The sequence below is a fragment of the Halichoeres trimaculatus genome, unplaced genomic scaffold (assembly GCF_033239565.1).
Source record: "Halichoeres trimaculatus isolate MK-OKI-2021-1 unplaced genomic scaffold, fHalTri1.1 fHalTri1_scaffold_9, whole genome shotgun sequence".
NCBI classification, from domain to species: domain Eukaryota; kingdom Metazoa; phylum Chordata; class Actinopteri; order Labriformes; family Labridae; genus Halichoeres; species Halichoeres trimaculatus.
The window spans coordinates 34,377,532-34,397,337 of NW_027437188.1; the positions used below are offsets into that span (position 1 = coordinate 34,377,532).

The 19,806-nt window shown below is 41.2% G+C and overlaps 3 protein-coding genes and 1 pseudogene across 3 annotated transcripts; all 4 read left to right on the forward strand.

The window, feature by feature from the left end:
* The first annotated feature begins 25 nt into the window (after window positions 1-25).
* On the forward strand, window positions 26-970 carry LOC141797390 (olfactory receptor 11A1-like; annotated as a pseudogene).
* A 1,732-nt stretch (window positions 971-2,702) lies between these two features.
* LOC141797392 (olfactory receptor 51E1-like) lies at window positions 2,703-3,641 on the forward strand. The gene has a single exon (XM_074678706.1). It carries the CDS (start codon window positions 2,703-2,705, stop codon window positions 3,639-3,641), a length of 939 nt encoding a protein of 312 aa, XP_074534807.1.
* A 4,077-nt stretch (window positions 3,642-7,718) lies between these two features.
* Window positions 7,719-8,651, forward strand: LOC141797393 (olfactory receptor 11A1-like). Its single transcript, XM_074678707.1, has one exon. The coding sequence runs from the start codon at window positions 7,722-7,724 to the stop codon at window positions 8,649-8,651; it is 930 nt and encodes a 309-aa protein (XP_074534808.1). The 5' UTR covers window positions 7,719-7,721.
* Window positions 8,652-12,956: 4,305 nt separating this feature from the next.
* On the forward strand, window positions 12,957-13,901 carry LOC141797394 (olfactory receptor OR9H1-like). Its single transcript, XM_074678708.1, has one exon. It carries the CDS (start codon window positions 12,957-12,959, stop codon window positions 13,899-13,901), a length of 945 nt encoding a protein of 314 aa, XP_074534809.1.
* Window positions 13,902-19,806: the final 5,905 nt, after the last annotated feature.

A 19,806-nucleotide genomic window follows, 5' to 3' on the forward strand; every position in this document is an offset into this window, starting at 1 on the left:
ATGAGGTAACTTGAGAGGGTAAATCATGTTCAATGTGACTCAGTTCTCTCACTTCAGACTTGGTGGCTTTTCTGATATCAGGTTTCTGAAGCATGTCTTTTTCTTGGTTGTAATGTTGATCTACATGTTGATTCTTTGTGCCAACCTGTTTCTTATTGCTGTAATCTGTAGAAACAGGTGCTTACATGAACCCATGTACATGTTTCCATGCAGTCTGTTTGTTAATGAGCTGTTTGGTAGTACAGCGTTTTACCCCCTGCTCCTGGATCAGATCCTCTCTGACACTCACACTGTTTCTGTTCCCCTGTGTTTCCTGCAGATCTTCTGTCTGTACTCTTACGTTAGGGTTGAATTCTTAACTCTGACTGCAATTTCTTATGACAGATATCTTGCTATCTGTTATCCTCTGCAGTATAACTCTCATATGACATTTAAAAGGGTGAGCATGCTTATTGCAGTTGTATGGATAGCTGCTTTTCTTAATGTAGCTTTTATGTTATCTTTAAGTTCCACTTTGCAGCTGTGTGGGAACATCATCAACAACATTTACTGTAATAACTATTCTATCGTCAAACTGGCCTGCTTTGACACCAGAGTAAATAACATCTTTGGCATCTGCTCTCTTGTACTTGGAAATATTGTCTCTATGATTCTGATCTTTTACACCTAAATGAAGATCCTCAGAGTCTGTTTCTCAGGCTCCAAACAGACACGACAGAAAGCTGTCTCTACCTGCACACCTCACCTGGTCTCTCTCTTTAACTTCTCTTTTGGAATTTGCTTTGAGGTGATTCAAAGCAGGTTAGAGATGAGCCATCTTCCACCTCTGGTGCCTATATTCCTATCCCTATACCTCATCATATGTCAGCCTCTTCTAAATCCTGTCATGTACGGCCTAAAAATGTCCAAAATCTTTGACATGTGTAAGCGTCTGTTTTGTTCTAAGATTCTGTTGATCCAGCTGAGATAAAAACATGTATAGACACTCTGAATGACTGCTTTAAGTGTGAGGGTCAGTGTGCACTCAACAAAAAGCAGATGGAAACCTTTCTGTTTGCTGCTGATCAGACCTGGATGTCAGTTTGTATGTCAGTTGGATGAATGTGTTTCATGTGTTGATGGAGTAACACGTGTTTGTTTTTAACAACACAACTATGTTGTAAAGTGACAGAAAGCTTCACTGTGTGAAGATGACTGAATAAAGTGAACTCAAAAAAAATGATTGTTCCATCATTTGCTTCAATAGGGGGTGTGTGCTTACTAACAGGTAAATATATATACAAACCTGTTTTTATAATTCTAAATCTTTTTTATTGCTCTCATAAAGTAATGAATGGTCACAAAGTTGATGTTAGTTTGTTTACATTTACCTGAGTGTTATATTTTACTCCACTACATTTGAGAGACAAACATACCACATTGTAGAATTTTGATTTTCCTCCACTTTATGTCTTTAAATATCCTCGTTACTATCAGCTTCTGCTAATGCTGTCTGTTATAAACAGCCAGAGCTCAAACGTTCTTTATTCTTTTGTCGGAGTCTTTGGTATCCATAAATTCAAATCTAATGTTTACAGTTATGTACTCAAAGCTGAAAAAACACTGGGTCAAGACTGGATGTCTAAAAAACAGGAACAGGATTCCAACAAACACTGGTCAAGTTTGTAGTCACAATATTTTCTGAGAAATAATAAATTGTATTTTGTCTTATATTCAGAAACTTCTCTCTCCAGTGTCAGTAGTTAATAACTGACTGAACCAACTCATATTAATCTGTGTTAATCCAGGAGCTCTATGCTCATACTGAGGCCTTTAATGGTCACTTCATCCATGTTGTAGTTTATTTCAACTAGCCTCATTCCATGATGCTATGAAACCACCAAAGGGGAGGAAGGAAATGTTAGCCAGCTGTAATACTACACAATATCTTTAAATACCGCACAGCTGAACCATCAACACACTCCAGCAATTCATTAAAATGACTGTTGAGGAGAGCGGTCGCAGGGTTCATACTTCATGCGTCATAGATCAAAGATTGCACCTCATGTCCACACACTTGAGCTGCTGCAGTAAGTGTACCACACTTCCTTGAAGGGGGCCAAAAGGGGAAGAGTGAACCATGATCAAGCACTGCACACTTGTGGTCACACTGGCAAAATAAACTAGACTTTAGGGTTAGAGTATGCTTGGGTACAGTACAGATGGCCAGTGTGACCGTGCTCTGTGCAACGGGGTAACCCTGGCAGATGTGTCAACAGGAGTCTGAAACCAAACTAACTCAGGCTGAATGTCAGCATACAGGAAACCAATAGTGAAGGAAAAATTTTAATCTTCCCATGTGCTCACTGATACATGCCTTATTGAGGTCCAACATGGTCAGTCTGCAAGAGCCTGTCCCCTCACCACTATATGATCTCCACAACTCATTTAGTTCTAAAAGTTTTTCATCTACAAGAAGGACTATCTGTTTCCTGAGACATGACGTCACTTTGATTAGCTCATCTGTTACAGTCATGTGGCTGGTGTTGAGGGTATTTTACTCACCAGCACATTGGCTTTGCAGTAAATTACAGATGAAGTTGTATGAAAAAGAAAAGAATGTGCTCTGTGAGTATCTGAACTCTGTCTAACACCTCCATAATATCTGCCCTTGCTGAAGGTCCTGGACACATGCTAGATGAGGTAACTTGAGAGGGTAAATCATGTTCAATGTGACTGAGTTCTCTCATTTCAGACTTGGTGGCTTTTCTGAAACCAGGTTTCTGAAGCATGTCTTTTTCTTGGTTGTAATGTTGATTTATTTGTTGATTCTTTGTGCCAACCTGTTGCTCATTGCTGTGATCTGTAGGAACAGGAGCTTACATGAACCCATGTACATGTTTTCATGCAGTCTGTTTGTTAATGAGCTGTTCGGTAGTACAGCGTTTTACCCCCTGCTCCTGGATCAGATCCTCTCTGACACTCACACTGTTTCTGTTCCCCTGTGTTTCCTGCAGATCTTCTGTCTTTACTCTTACGTTAGGGTTGAGTTTTTTAATCTGACAATCATTTCTTATGACAGATATCTTGCTATCTGTAATCCTCTGCAGTACAACACGCTTATGACATTTAAAAGGGTGAGTGTGCATATTGCAGCAGCATGGTTAACTGCTTGTTTTTCTGTCGCTTGCACATTGCCTTCGAGATCTACTCTGCAGCTGTGTAGGAACGTCATCAGCAACATTTACTGTAATAACTACTCCATCGTCAAACTGGCCTGCTCTGACACCAGACTACATAACATTTCAGGCCTCGTCATAACTGTAATTAAAGTTTTTGTCCCCCTGTCTCTGATCATTTACACCTATGTGAGGATCCTCAGAGTCTGTTTCTCAGGCTCAAAACAGACGCGACAAAAAGCTGTCTCTACCTGCACACCTCACCTGGTCTCTCTCTTTAACTTCTCTTTTGGAATTTGCTTTGAGGTGATTCAAAGCAGGTTAGAGATGAGCCATCTTCCACCTCTGGTGCCTATATTCCTATCCCTATACCTCATCATATGCCAGCCTGTCTTAAACCCTGTCATGTACGGCCTGAAAATGTCCAAAATCTTTGAAATGTGTAAGCGTCTGTTTTGTTCTGAGCTTCATTCATCTAGTTGAGATAAAAACATGTTTGAACACTTTGAATAACTGCATCATGTGTGAGTGTCACTGTGCGCTCAAACAAAGAGCAGATGGAAACTTTATTCTTTGCTGCCGGTCAGAGCTGGCCGTCAGTTTGTCTCATTTAGAATAACTGTGAATGTGATTCATGTGTTGATGAAGTGAGGTGTGTGATTTCAACAACACTGTGAGTTTGTAAAGTGTCAAAAAACTTCCCTGTGTGAGGATTAATAAATAAAGTGAACTGTTTAACAATGGTTGTTCATCATTTACTTTAGTAAGGGGTTTGTGCTAACAAACAGGTAAATGTATAAACAAATGTGCTTTCAGTATTTTAAATCTTCTTTTATGGCTCTCATGCAGTGTTAGTTTCTGTACTTTAACCTGAGTGATATTTTTTGCTCCACTAAATATAAGAGACAAACACTCTGATGCTGACTCCACTACATGTCCATGAATATCCTCATTACTCTAAGATTCTGCTAATGCTGTCTGGTTTAAACAGCCAGAGTTTAAACATTCTTAATTCTTATGTTGGGGTCCTTTAGTCTTTTTATTAACTTTTTTTTTTGACTCTGACTGACATTAAGTACCAGGTACTTAAAGCTGAGAAAACACACTGATTCAATACTGGATGTCTGAAAGGTCAGAAACAGGATTCCAGCAAGTTAGTAGGAACAGAATTTTCTAAGAAATAATGATCTGTACTTTGTCTTATATTCAGAAACTCCTCTCTCCATTGTCAGTGGTTGATAAATTCACTCAGCTTTATGAAAGTGACGCTGCTCTTGAATGAGAGACTGAATCAACTCACATTAATCTGTGTATCCAGGAGCTCTATGTTTACCCTGGGCCCTGTAACTGTCACTCTGTTCATGTGGTAGTGTGCTTTAACTGGTCTAATTCTCTGATTCTACAAAACCACCAAAGAGGAAGAGAAAAGGTAATGTTAGCTAACTGTTATACTACACTCTACCTCTAAGTACTACCCGCTGCACCTTTCAGTGCTACAGACTGTACCTTTAAATCCTGCACACTGCGCTTCAAAATACTAGACTCCACTTTAAAATACTCCAAACTGTACCTTTTTCATAGTGTTGTGTTAAAGTGTGAGTGCTACGCTGGTGCAGTGTTATGTTGGAACAGTGTGACATTGGTTTAGTGCTAAGTTGGTGCAGTGGTACATTGGCAATGTGATACATTGCCAAAGTGCAGCTTTAGCAGAGTTTTACAGTGTAATGTTGGTGCAGTGGTTCATACAGTGTTAAGTTGAAATAGTGTGACAGTGTTACATTGGAAAACCGCTGTGCTGGAAGAGTGCTCTATTGGTGCATACTCTGGCATAGTTATGTTGGTGTCATGTTACAGTGTGAAGGTGGTATAGTGTTTTATCGGTATTGTATTACTGTGTTATGTTGGTTCAGTACTACTTTGGTATAGCGTTAAAGTGTTATGTTAATACAGTGTTATGTTTGTACAGTGCAACTTAGGAATAGTTATGTTGGTATTGTTTAGCAGTGTTACGGTGGTACAGTGTTATGGTGGTATAGTTGTACATTGGTATAGGTATAGTGATACTCCAGTATCATGATACATTGTAAAGTCGGTATTGTGTTATGCCGGTGCAGTGTTAAGGTGGTAGCATGTACTCAAATTATACAGTGCTTAGTTGGAATACTGTTACAGTGTTACACCGAAGGACAAGTTTTAGCACTACTGCTCATAAGTCTGCAGCTCGGGTACTGACTAGGACCTGGAGAGAGCACATCTCTCAAGTGCAAGCGTCTCTACACCTATAAAATCTGAAATTAAGGTTAAAAGAAAGCTCTTAATGGCATCTGGAGATCCTAGCTTCAAGAGCTCATTGTTCTGTATTATCCCTCACAGTTCAGCTGTAGAGGGCAGTGCGTGAGTGCCCGAGGAGGCTGCACGCCCGCCCCCGTGGCTGAGCAGTGACACAAGTGCTAGTCTTCAAGTTTTTTTTTGTCTGTTGTTATCATGTGCTCCATGCTGAGGTTTTTTTTTTCTTGATCTCAAACTACGCCCCCTCTGGGACATAGTCTGGAATTGACCTTTTTTTTCCCTCTCCGCTCCCAATGCTGTCATTTCTTATTTATGGCAAAGGGGCACTGGGTACCTGGCAGCTCCTAGGTTCATCTCATTTCAGTATTTTCCCCATGTTTTTTTTCTTATATGTCTTGAAAGGGATGTAACTGAAGTGAAATTTCCCCCTCAGGAATCAATAAAGGTATTCTGATTCTGATTCTGATTCCCTTGAGGTCACTGTGTACCTAGAGTCTCTAAAGCCGCGTTTCCACCAAGCAGTCTGGGTCGGCTCAGTACGGTTTGGGGCGGTTTGGTACAGTTAAGCCTGATCCTGTTTGCATTTACACAGCAAACTGGGCCCTCTCGTGGTGGGCGGTGTGTAAGCCGGATGCCGAAAGCCCAAGCAAGTCTGTGTGCCGCCGGGAGAAAGGCAGCCGCTGTGGGAGTAAGTGACAATTCTTTTCTTTCGTCTCGGTTTTGAGGAATCTGTCCCGTGATAAGTCAGGGGAAATGCGAAAATGCGCGGTGTACCGACACAGACCGAACCGGTCTGCCTGGTGGAAACACGGCTTAAAAGTAGCATGGGAGGTCACGCAATCTCTGCGTTTCAGAGAAGACTTAAAACTTTCCTTTTTGATGCAGCTTATGGTTAGAGCTAGATCAGGTCTGAACCAGCTCTTAGCCCTGCTGCAGTAGGTTTAGACAGTCGGGGGTAAACTGACACACGGGGCTCCTTTTTCTCTCTTCCCTCTATTTGTAAGTCCAACTTCCAGTCTTAATGTCCCATTATAGTAACTAAGCATAAATCTCTCTGGGAGGCTCTGAGTTTGTCTCAGAGGTTCCTCTGGATTGTTGCCGTGGACCCATAAGTTTCACCTTGACCATCACCACAACACTGAACTCTGGACTGTGTTTGTGTGTGTGTGTGTGTGTGTGTGTGTGTGTGTGTGTGTGTGTGTGTGTGTGTGTGTGTGTGTGTGTGTGTGTGTGTGTGTGTGTGTGTGATGTGATGTTGGTTAAGTTTCTGCTATTGAATTTTTTTAACATTAACAGCTCTAGACCTGTGAATGTTTTTTTTGGAAAGTGTCTTGAGATAACGTTTTTTATGATTTGGCACTATATAGTTAAATACTGACCAACTGATTGATTGATCAAATGATACACTGGTGTTGTGTTACAGTGATACTCTGATATAATTGCAATTGGGGTTTGGTCAAACAGTGGTACAGTTGTACAGTGTTAAGGCCTTGGCATTCTGAGTCCGTTTTTTCGTCTGAAAATTACGCATGTCAAAAAATAAATGTTAACAATGTCTGCACACTGGCTCAGAAACTTTCGTCCGTCATTATCTTTTTCAGAAAAGATTTGACTTTTTGTTTTTTCACATCCGCACAGCTTGTTTCCTGGGTAGTTTGAATATTCAGGGGTGCTGTCGACTACTTGCAACGTCACATTCTCACATTTTCTGACATATTTTCTCTACACATTTTGGGCGATGTTTAGATGATGAATGAAGATTTGTGTTTATGCTCAGGATTAATTGCTTGATTACTATTTGATGATTCTATTTTTCCCCATACTTTGAATTTTAATACAAAATAAACACGTTGGAATCAGTGTGCAAGGTGTCTGTGCGTGACGTTGTTGTTTTTTTTTGGTTTACAGATCCAAAAAACACATCCACAAAAAAAACATGTGTAAAGACCTTAACAGTGGTAGGGTAATACACCATGTAGTGGTAGTGGGAATGAACTGGAGGATCTTTGACAGTGAGGTCAGAGCTGCTGCTTGGGGACTCTTCGTGAAGCTTTAAAGAAGCAGAAGCAGAGCAGCAGCTCACTCAGACTGCAGCAGGTGAACGTCAGAATCATTTCTGACAGCTGAGGGGGTGAGTCTGAGGAATGTGGTAGAGGTGTTCAGCGTGAGTCTAATGTTAGAGTCTAAGGTGGTTTGAACCTTTTTCCAGGTATCTGGAAGGAAATGTACAATTGTTGGTTAATTCTGAACTTTTGTCTTTGACACAGGAAGATCATGCTTAACTCTACACAGGTTTCATATTTTATTCTAACAGCCTACTCTGACAGCAAGGGTTTAAAGCCTTTATATTTTATCATCATCATGTCTCTGTATGTGCTAATTAATTGCTCTAACCTGCTGCTTATTGTGGCGATCAGTATGCACAGGAGCCTCCACGAGCCGATGTACCTGTTCCTCTGTAGCCTGTTTGTTAACGAGCTCTTCGGGAGTATGGGGCTGTTCCCCTTCCTCCTGATTCAGGTCCTTTCTGACGTTCACACTGTCTCTGTTCCCTTCTGTTTCCTGCAGATCTTCTGTATCTACTCTTATGTGTGTATAGAGTTTTTAAACCTAACCATCATGTCTTATGACCGGTATCTTGCCATCTGTCATCCTTTGCAGTATAACACGCGTATGACAGCGAAGAGGGTGGGCCTGCTTATCGCTGCAGCATGGTTGATGCCTTTTCTTGCTATTATTCTTATAATTTCTCTGAGTGCCCGCTTGCAGCTTTGTGGGAACAGCCTAAACAAAGTCTTCTGTGGAAACTATGCCATAGTTAAACTGGCCTGCTCTGACACCAGTGTGAATAACATCTATGGACTTGTTTATACCGTCATCTCAGTGATTACTCCTTTCATTCTCATCCTTTACACATACATAAAGATTTTAAAAGTCTGTTATTCTGGCTCCAAGCAGACCCGACAGAAAGCTGTCTCTACCTGCACACCTCATTTGGCTTCTCTGCTAAACTTCTCTTTTGGTGTTTGTTTTCAGATTTTACAAAGCAGGTTTGACATGAGCTTACCAAATGTGTTGGACATTTTGTTATCTTCATACTTTCTAACATGCCAGCCTTTCTTTAACCCTCTGCTCTATGGGCTGAAACTGCCCAAAGTCTATAATGCATGTAAGCATCTGCTGTGTGGGGAGGTGCAAGCTTAGAGAGATGCCTCCCCCCTCACTGTGCGGCTGCATGTGCGCGTGTGTGTCTGTGTGTAATGACAGCAGGGATGTATGAGATACAAATCTGTGGTGTGAGGTGACCACACCAAACTGCTTCATATGAAAAGAATAAAAATGAAGGTGAGGTGTCCTTATATTAAAAGTGTTCCTCTGTTTACAAAACATCCTGTGCAGTCAGACAACTCATGTTTGATTTGTTTTCTTAGCAGCAAATACATTTATGTTTGCCACCCAGGCTCTGGCCTCATCACTCCTTGCAGATAAGTTTCCTTTGCAACATTGAGGAGTGATGAGCAAAACTAACTGAGTGCAATTCTCCCAGGAGCCTTCATGCTGTTGCTGGGTCAAAAGAACATGCATCACGACAAGCGCAGGGCAGCAGGGGCATTGACAGGCAGAGGAAGAGAGATGGGAGATTCCCAGATTTTAGGTAAACTGCCAAATTGAGAGGCAGAGAATGTGACTGGAAGATAGTTTTGACATGTGGGACGTGTGATATGAGCATAGTAGACTCACCCCGTTTAGTAGGTGGGGCAGACAAAACACTGTGAAAGCCATTGCCAGACAGCTCTGCGCAGCAGATTCTCACTCTGTGATAAGGAAGATTAACTAGAGATTCTCGATCGCCATTATTATAAATTTACTGAAGAACATTATTCAAGTATCTGTTATTTACTTGGGTTTGATCTTTTTGAGGAATTTGTGACTTTTACTCCTCTACATTCGAACAACTTTTGATAACATCGCCACGTGCTGACTGCATGCTGATCCAGAGGACTCCAACCTGCCAGAGTCAGAATAAGTTAACGCCCCGACTTGAACTGAAACCTTTCAGATCTGGAGGTGTCACTGTACAGAAACAGATCAGTCGGGACTTTACACAAAAGCTCTCATCACTCTGCTTTTGCTCTGATCCTAAAGACCAGAAAGTGTGTTGGTGTGCTTCTTTAGGTGGTTTGTCTCGTGGGACCCAGTTCAACAAAGAGCAAATAGAACAAACAATTCTCCACCTGAGCACCAAGCAACTTCAGCGTGTACTGGAAAAATATCCAAGCCAGAGGATCCAAACTCTGACTTCAGATGTGAAGCTGAGTCCGTCTCTGAGTATACCTGCAGAGTGACACGCATTGAACTCTGGGGAGAAGAGACTTTTCATATTTATGTCTTTGAAACGAAGAAGATGATCAATAAACTCATTCAAATTGTAAAGAAATCTGTGTTTGGTAAACTATTTCTTTGTTGTAACGATGATTCCTGCCAACAAATCATCACTATTAAAAGAAATACACTATCAGTCCAAAATTGTAAGCATACTGAAATTCAAGCAGTTCAAGTCCAATGACCAGCTTGAAATGATAGAAAGTAAAGAAAGGTTAAGAAAAAATGAAAAAATTATAAACACTTCATAATTACAGCAGCATTACACAAAATGGCCCTTTAACAACTTAAAGTTACTGTTCTGCAGCAATGGAGATTGATCAAGCCTTGAAATTTGGTGCCACGAATTCTCATGGGTGCCTGCCAATTTTTCTTGATTCCTTCCAACCATCTCTGTGTCTATACAGTAGAGCTTAACACACTATTGGGCCAGACCCTCTGGTCACAGGGAGCAAAGGTCTCTTCCTCCTCTGTCACTGATAGTATTGCACAGTGTTGTTATGCGGAAAGTTGTGTAATGCTCTCAAAATGAGCAGGAAAAAAAATCTATAATGAAAGAGAGCCAGAGCATCAGAAACAAGGTCAAAATAATTCAAGGTGAGCTCAGTGAGAAGAGTTTCCTATGTTGTCCAAAAACGCGCAAGAAAATCCACTGAGCAAATAAAGGATGTTGTTTCAACCTAATTTTTAAATGTCTAACTTTGGTCTCCTAAAAGTGCAGACTGTTAATCCAGATGAAATCTTATTTCATTGCCCACTGGACACCCACTGGACATTATGAGAGCTACACACTGTGGAAAGAGAAGTTCAAAATCTTTGTCCATACCTCCAGTTATAAAGCCAAGTCTCTGTGAACTGAGTAATTGTCGCTGCCACTGCCACTGAGGCCATGTTAGGCATTTTCATTGTTTTCATCCTACTTCTAGTTTTTGGGCATAACTGTACTCCAGTTTCTGGAGATGGCAGACTGTTCTGGTACATTTTCTTATAGCTTCATTTGATTTTCTCAACAGCAGCATACATACAAAGGTGTAATACATTTCCACTTCAAACCTGCTGCTAAGCCAATGAAGCTACAGGACAATTTACCAGTAAAGAATAAGAAATCAGGGCTGCACGGTGGCGCAACGGTTGGCGCTGCAGCCTCACAGCAAAAAGGTCACCAGGTGGGCCTTTCTGTGTGGAGTTTGCGTATTCTCCCCTTGCATGTGTGGATTCCCTCTGGGTACTCCGGCTTCCTTCCATACTCCAAAAACATGCTCATCAGGCTAATTGAACACTCTCATTTGCCCATAGGTGTGGAGGAGTGTGTGAGTGAATGGTTGTCTGTCTATGTGTCAGTCCTGTGATTGACTGGCAACCAGTCCAGGGTGTACCCCTCCTCTCGCCCAATGACAACTGGGCTCCAGCCTATTAATAAATCAAGGCTTTCGAATGGAAAACAAGAAATGGAAAAAAACTATGTAAAAATAGTACTTTGATCCAAATGTAATAATGTTTAAGATTAACTAGGCCTCCAAAAAGGACGCTGAAATGAAGTCTTTTAAATGCCTGTGCAGTGGGAAGGTGCTGTGGATGTCATAAATGGATGTTCAGGAGGTGCTGGTAAAAAAAAAATGTAACTGTCTGCACCTTCAGGAGACCAAAATTAGATGTCCAAAAATAATAGTGAAAGGATGTCCTTTAAACATCTTTGCGCAGTGCGCTCACTCACTCACTTACTCCTGCTTATACGTCTTCTTGACGTCCAAAAAGCTGATGTTCAAATGTTGAACTGCATATTGATGTCCAATTAGTGAACCTAATTTGTAGTTGTGTAGACATCTGGATTTGATATTGGACTGAAAGATGCAATATAGACTTAATCTGCACGTCCATTTAACACCTAATGTTCACTGAGCAGGGGAGAAAATCTAATAGGCAGGGGTCTAGCAGAGCCAAAGCCAAACCAGAATCAGAAAAGTAGTATCAAGGAGTCAAACAGCTTTAGCTTCAAAGAGGTCGTAGTGTCATAGTCTCAGTTTGAGCTACTATGAATAGAGGACTTTGAGATGCAGCTTTGACAGGTCAGACTACAGACAGAAAGACATCTATCACTAAGACAGAGTCAGAGGAAGAAAAAGAGGCTTGCCTGGGCCATCGAACCACTGGCGGACTACTGAAGACGGGAGGGTTGAGCTATGGATTAATGGTTTAGAGTTTGAAATATTTGCTTAATCACACAGAATTTTTGTTTTATTTTATCATTTTTTTCTATGATTCATTTTAAACCTCAACTCAATTGTGTATTTTAGTTATACTTTCATTTCAGAGCACAATGAAACATTAAACTGCATCATTTCAACCAGAAGTCTGGAAAAACTGGTTTGTTCCGAAACTTTTGAGCAGTACTGTAAATGACTGACACATTTCACTGTGAGTGTACTGGATTTATATAACTAACGTATTTACCTTTTTCAAATTAAAGTAAATGAATGATTTTTTATGCCAATTCTGATTTATTGAGACTCACTTTCACAAAGTTATCAAGGGGTTTTGACTAATCAGAATCAAGCACCTTCCACAGCTGGACTTAAGTAAGAAATCCAGGTAATGTCTTGATTTGTTTGCTGATCATGTGTTGATTTACATATCTTCAAATGAATCATTTAAGACTACAAACAAACTCCCTTTTCTCATTTTGGTTTTCATGACTCTGTCTTTCCTCGACTCTTCCCTTTCCTGCTGTGTCTCTGTTAGTATTGGTCTTTTGAAGACAGAACCTTGTATGACAGAATTGGTATAATCCCTATGAGCTTATGATTTCTTGTTTCTTCCTTCATGCCTGATCTCCCAGCATCCCTGGAGGGCAGGTCAGCCACAGAGAGGAGACATGGACAGGTTTAAGAGACTTGAGGTGGTTCAGGTAGAGGGAGTCAGTCTGTTGGCGCAGGGGTGAGCTGATCACACCCTGACTGGATGAGAAGAGGTACATGTGGTGTATCTTTGACCTGTTTTTCTTCTAAGCTGTTTAACATGTGAAACTTTTACAAAGCTCTGCAGAAAGGGTACATGTTTGCTGCAGGATGTTGACTCTCTGTGACTAACCTTGCCTGTCAGTCCCTGCAGCAGGCACCAACAGGAGGGATGATGCTAAACTCTACACAGGTTTCATATTTTACACTTGGTGCCTACTTAGAGATGGGTTTTTTGAAGTATCTATATTTCTTAATAATCCTCTTGTTTTATGCTTTAATCATCTGTGCTAATTCTTTTATGATTATAGTGATCTGTGTGAACAAAAGCCTCCATGAACCTATGTATATCTTCCTGTGCAGCCTGTTTGCGAACGAGCTGTACGGCAGCACAGGACTGCTCCCTCTGCTCCTGGTTCAGGTCCTCTCTGACTCTCACACTGTCTCCGCTCCTTTCTGCTTCCTGCAGATTTTCTGTCTGTACTCTTATGGAGGTATCGAATTTCTAACTTTGGCCATCATGTCTTATGACCGGTACCTGGCCATATGTTATCCTCTGCAGTATAACTCACTCATGACCTTTAATAAGATTGCTTTGCTGACTGCTTTGATATGGGTGTATCCTTTATTAATCAACATCATGTTCACTTATGGCTTGACCTTCCCTTTACAGCTGTGTAGTAATATTATAAACAAGGTGTACTGCGATAACTACTACGTGGTGAAACTGGCGTGCTCAGACACAACAATCAATAACATTGTTGGACTGTGTCACATGTTCATAGTGATCTTCGGTCTGGTCCTGCTCATTATCTACACCTACATCAGGATCCTCAGAGTCTGCTTCTCTGGCTCCAAACAGATGCGACAGAAAGCTGTCTCTACCTGCACACCTCACCTGGCCTCCCTGTTAAACTTCTCTTCAGGGTGTTTCTTTGAGATTGTGCAGAGCAGGTTTAACCTCCACAGTTTGCCGAGCATCCTGCGGATCTTTCTGTCCTTATACTGGCTAACAGGTCAACCGCTCGTCAGCCCGTTGCTGTACGGACTGAAAATGTCCAAAATACGCATGGTCTATAAAAGTATGTTCTTCAAGGGCACGGGGAAGCCAGTTTGATCAGACTAAGAGTTAGAGTTACACCAAAAACACATCTTAAATCATCTGCTTTTTATATTATGATATAGTTGACTCTGCCTGTTATCAGTGTTTGCTTTCTTTAAGGAATATTTGGCACATCAAATACAGGCCTCAGAGGGCTGACGCATGGCAGAGACATTCATTTCAATCCTGAACAGACACTCTGTAAGGCTGACAAACTACTGGAAGACTTAGAGTGAGACAGACTTTCTAGAGATGTGGGTATGGGTACAGTCAACTTTTTCTTTCTTATAACTGTGGACTTTAAGATGTAATGAAAATATGAAGCAGCTTTGACACTCAGTTCCCCACACACACACACACACTCACAAACACAAACACACAGACTGGCTGTAGGAACAGATCCCTGCTCCAACAGTGTAAATACAGAATTGATCATCTGTGTTTCATATCGCCTCTGTGTGTTTACCATGATCCCTATGTGATATGAAATAATAAATATGCCATCATTTAGAAGTGTTTCTGTTTTTGTTGTTGTTGGTAAATAGTTAAATTATTTCCCAGAAAGAGTACACTATCAGTCCAAAGTTTCAGGAAAGCCCTGATTTTAAGTTTTTTTTTTTTATTAAAGTTCAAGCAGATCAAGTCTGATAAATAGCTTGAAATGTCTGAAAAGTTAGTAGTGTGCTTTCAGAGGTTAAAAAAGATATGGTTGCCCAAACTTGAAAAATAATGAACATGCCAATATTATACAAAAAGGCTCTTAAACCCTGTAAAGTCTGACCTGTCACAAATAAGAGAGAAAATCTTTTTTTTTTTTTTAACTGAGATGTTTATTAGCCCTTTTGACAAAATACACAAAAATATTGCTATATCATTTTGGTCTGGGGCTGTTTTGCTGGATCCAGGAAATATGACTTGTACAGAGTGACAGGCACTCTGAACCAAAAGCGGCTCCGGCAGTTTTCTGGAGCGCCCCCCATGCAGTACTCTCTGTAATGAGCCTAGCTGGTCAAGGGTTTGTCCTACAGAAAGATAATGACCTAAAACAAAACAAAATAATCAGAGTTTGAAACAACACAGAAACTGTTCTAAAAATGAGATAATAGTGTTAAAGATGAGCTTTTTCATATTATATTATATTCATATTATACAGACATTGTATACACAGAGAGAGTCCTCGAGGATGTCCTTCAGAAGGCCTTAGAGTGAGGGCATGAAGCTGCACCAGAGGGAGCTCATTATCCTGTTTGTGAGTTTGGCTACAGCCTCCAGAGTGTCCGAGTGTCCACATTGTCTGTGCACTCTGCTGAACTACAAACAGAGCTATTGATGAGGAGTGTGATGAAGAGCAGAGCTCCCTGAGGGCTCATTATGGTGGAAATGATTGTGTAAACATGATGAAAGCACACAACAGAGTCCCTGTGCCTTCTCTCTGTCCACACACCATCACACAGAGGACCAAACACTTTTAAATGTCTTAAAGTAATTAGTAAATGACCGACTGTGACCTCAGTTCCTTGAGTGTCAACTAGTCTGTCTCCAGCAGCTTGTTAAGCTAAAGAGACACATCCTCCGCAATCCAGCTGATAGACACAGCCGCTCCCACAAGAAATGTCAGCTGTGTTCCACTGTAATCAGAGATAGTGATGAAACGCCCCCTTCAGGATGAAAAGTCAAGATTTGATTTTAATATAGGACAGCATCGTTCAAAAGAAAAGATGAAGATTTGTTCAGAAATCAGTTCTGTTTTGAAGACACAACACATCACTGTTTCATGTTAAAAGGACTAAATGTTTTAAATCAAAGAGATGAAATCAGAATCGTCTGAGACTGATCTGCTCAGTCAGAGTATCTCTGACCTACAGACACACTGAGGAGTCAGAAACCCAGAACCCAAACCCAGGATACAGTGGTTCGATGAAGGTGGCTCTGAAGGTGTGGAGGTGGGTCAGAGTGTCAGAAGAGACTTGGTAGAAAGACAGAGAACCAGCAGGACGGTCCAGATACACTGCTACTCTGCCAGAGTCAGGGTGGGAGGAAAAGAGGGGAAAGGAGAGGAGGCCAGAGAGGGAGAGGTTGGATAACGCGAGGGAAGAGGGAGGAAGAAGAGGAGGAGAGTGAGGAGGACGAGGAGAGTGAGGAGGACAGGGAGGAAAAGGAGGAGGGGATGGGGTAAGGGTGCGACTGGGAGGACATGGGTGTTTCACTCTTATTGTGCCAGAAGAAGAAACCATCTTTAGAGCAGATCAGACTCCATGACTGATCATTCTGTCCAAACTCACAGTCCCCACTCTCTCCTGTCCTATTGATTCTCCTGTAACTCACTGCTAATTCAACCTTTCCACTCCAGTCAATCTCCCAGTAACAGTGACCAGTCAGACCAGTCCTACACAGCAGCTGAGGACAGTCCAGGAATCTGTCTGGATGATCAGGATAAGACTGATCCTCCTCCGCGTGTGTCACTTTCCTGTTGCTGTCAGACAGTTTGAGTTCTCTGTTCACTGTGTTTGTGTCCACTTCCAGTTTACAAGCGTCTGATGGAGAGAAGGGGACACAACAAAGCTGCAGGTTATCATCAGATCATTCAGGAACACCTGTACTGACTGACTGGGAGTCCATCAGATTTATATTTCATATTCAATTCTGCACCATGTTACAGTGAAAATCTAAGTACCACATCAGTCTCGGTGTGTGGAGCTGAAAAGTGTGTGTTCAAACAATCCAAACTAATGCTATTTTTTGTACTTTTACCAACCACTCGAGTTACCCGTAAACACAGGTGCTTCAGGTGAGACGTCACCTGAATCAATGCATTTTTATGAGATACAGGAGAGAAGGTTTCTACTGGTGTGTGTGTGTGTGTGTGTGTGTGTGTGTGTGTGTGTGTGTGTGTGTGTGTGTGTGTAGACCAAAGTAATAGGGCCAGAGAGCAACAGGAGACTGGACTGATTAATCCATCATGGATGTGTTACTGAACAACCTCAACAGTTCATCTATTCCAATACAAAGAGCTGTGCTCTGAAAATTTAAACAAACTCACACTTCCTGAGGCCAGGTGTCAGCCTGTGCAGTCCACCATGATCCAACCTGGAAGAAGAAACTAAATCAGGAACTAGATCAAGGTGCACTTCATACAGCATCACTCCAATCCACCAACAAAAAAGAAACACTGCTTTCTCTCCATTCATTCTGTACCTCAGTGTCTCCAGTCTGTAGTCTGGATCCTCAAGCTTGCTGGTTCTCAGGTGTGAGCTAAGAAGTGACGACATCGACCTGTCCTTCCATCCATTGTTAATGGGAACGTAAGATCTGTCTCCAATAAGATGGATGAGCTAGCTGTGCTAACCCAGCAACAGAGGGCAGAGTAGCATCATGCTATTCACAGACATGGCTAACAGAGCTAACACCAGACACCAACGCCACATTGGAAGAGCTTCACCTGCTGTGAGCAGACAGGATCCAGGAGACAGAGACTGAACAGACTGCTGAAGAAGCTCAGTCCTGGACCCTGTGGAGGTGGAGGCTGGCTGAACTGGACAATGATGGACAAGCTGTCAGCATCTATTTTCTTATGGAGCTTTTTGCTCTTTCCATACACTTTCTTACTGTTGTTTTTCTTTATTGCTGCCATGACTTTAATTTTGTTGTTCTTGTAACAATGACAATAAAGTTCTATTCAATTCTATTCTATTATTTTCTATTCTATTCTATTCTAACCTGTAACCAGTAACCCATGACCTGTAGCCTTTCATCCATCATCTATAACCTGTGAAATATAATCTGACACCTGTAAATTGAAACTTGTAATTTGCAAACTTTAATCTGTAGCCAAGCTTTCAGACTTACAGTCACTAAAAAACTACACATCTGAAACTATGAAACTCAACTTTCAGAGATACTAAGATTGCTGCTAACACAGCACAGTTAGCATCTTAGCTAGAGCTCCCAGCTAAGCTGCTAAAAGATATCCTCTAGCTGTTTTCTGTCAACAGAAAATAGAAAGAAATAAACTCACCTCTTGTGTGTTCAGTCTGTTTCTCTGTAGAACTAAATGAAGCCAAATCTAATCATGATGAGGAGAAAAATAAATTTAACTCCTGTTGAAGATAACAAGCCTCGCTTGATTTAACTCCACTGATTTTATCTTGTTTTACAGACTTTGAGCTTTTATCCTCAGCACTTTGAGATTTCTTAGAAATGTGAAGTGTGTTATAAATAAAATGTATCATTGTTATTATTATTATTATTATTATTATTATCATTTTTTTTTAATTATCTTTTTTTATTAGAAAAGAGCTCAGTGAACTTAGACCACAAAAGTTTGCTTCAATTGCTAGTTAAACTTTCTTTCTAATCTACGACCATATGTAATTTAACATTTTTAAATGTTAATTCATGAGAAGTCTGTTTGTGGAGATATTACTAAGAGACACATTCAGGCTTTAATCACCACTTGTAGCTGTTTTGGGTTTAAAATCACTGTTTTTCTGACATCAAATTGACTTATAACAGCCTTTCTTGCTGTTTGTCAGCTGCTTTTTTATTGTGTCTGATTTTACTGTTCCCTGCCTCTAGAGGGCAGTATAACTCCAAACAAAGCTGACCAAAGAGGGCAAACAGGTTGAGCTCAGCTCCTTAAATCCACACCCACACCTACCTGTGTGTGATCTTGTGTGTATCTAAACATCTTCTTCAGAGGTAACACCTTGTGAAATTACTCCAGCACTACATGGAGTGGACAGTGGAGTGTGATGGAGGTGAGGTCAGCCTTCTGTGCACAGTCTGTCACAGCTAACAGTCTTACCTGTGCTGAGTTCAAGGCCCGGGCAGATGGTCTGTAAAACCAGCTGTTAGAAATCATCTGCTTCCTCTGTTAAACCAAGTGTACAGGGAAAAGTGAGGTCAGAGGCTGAGCAGCATTTCATCACATAGCTTTAAACTCTGTCATTGATGGATCTGTCAGTTTCTCATAGACAATCCACCTACATCTACCTGCATGACATCATCATGGCTAGGAACCAATTATAGAGTAACAAGAAGCTCACAGTGTGGTGCAGCAATAAACAAAAATACTGAGACTAATGAAGCTTTTCTTTTTTACTGTTTTTACAAATTAATGCTTTTACCTCTCTCCAACATACACTCAGATTTACATTCATTTAGCTTTAATTTACTGTATTTGAGTATATTCTGTATCACTGCTGGGTAGGGTTGCCAATTTTGAGGCAGAGAGATACGAGGTGTTTCTCGCTACACAACACAGTGGGGGGTGGGGGGGGGGGGGGGGGGGGGGGGGGGGGGCTAGTCTCTAGCTACCGTACAGTCTATGCTCGCTACACAGCACAGCACGCATGCACTGGGACTGGGTCACATGACCATTAGCACGGCCATGAAAGGCAGACGGACACACAATGCATGGTGCACAGAGAGAAAAATATATGCATCTTGCCTATTCCTCAGCGGCCAGGACAAACAACGTCCCGTATGGGACATGCCTCTTTTGGCTCAAATACGGAACGTCCCGGCTAATACAGGACAGTTGGCAACCCCACTGCTGGGTAATCTTTCTGGATGTAGAAAAAACTCTCTCCTTATGTTTAAGTTTGATCAATATCTATTTCCACAGTGCTTTATTCATCAACCCCTCTTAAACTTTATTTCTCATTTTAAAGACGTCACATACAAAGTATTAAAAAACACATCAGAGCACATAAGAGTTTCATTTCTGGGAACACTGCTTAATAACCCTGTACTTACTCAATCTGACAGTGGAATCTGCTTACACCTCTCGTCTTAATCTTAAAACTACACATCTGAAACTATGAAACTCAACTTTCAGAGATACTAAGATTGCTGCTAACACAGCACAGTTAGCATCTTAGCTAGAGCTCCCAGCTAAGCTGCCAAAAGATCTCATCTA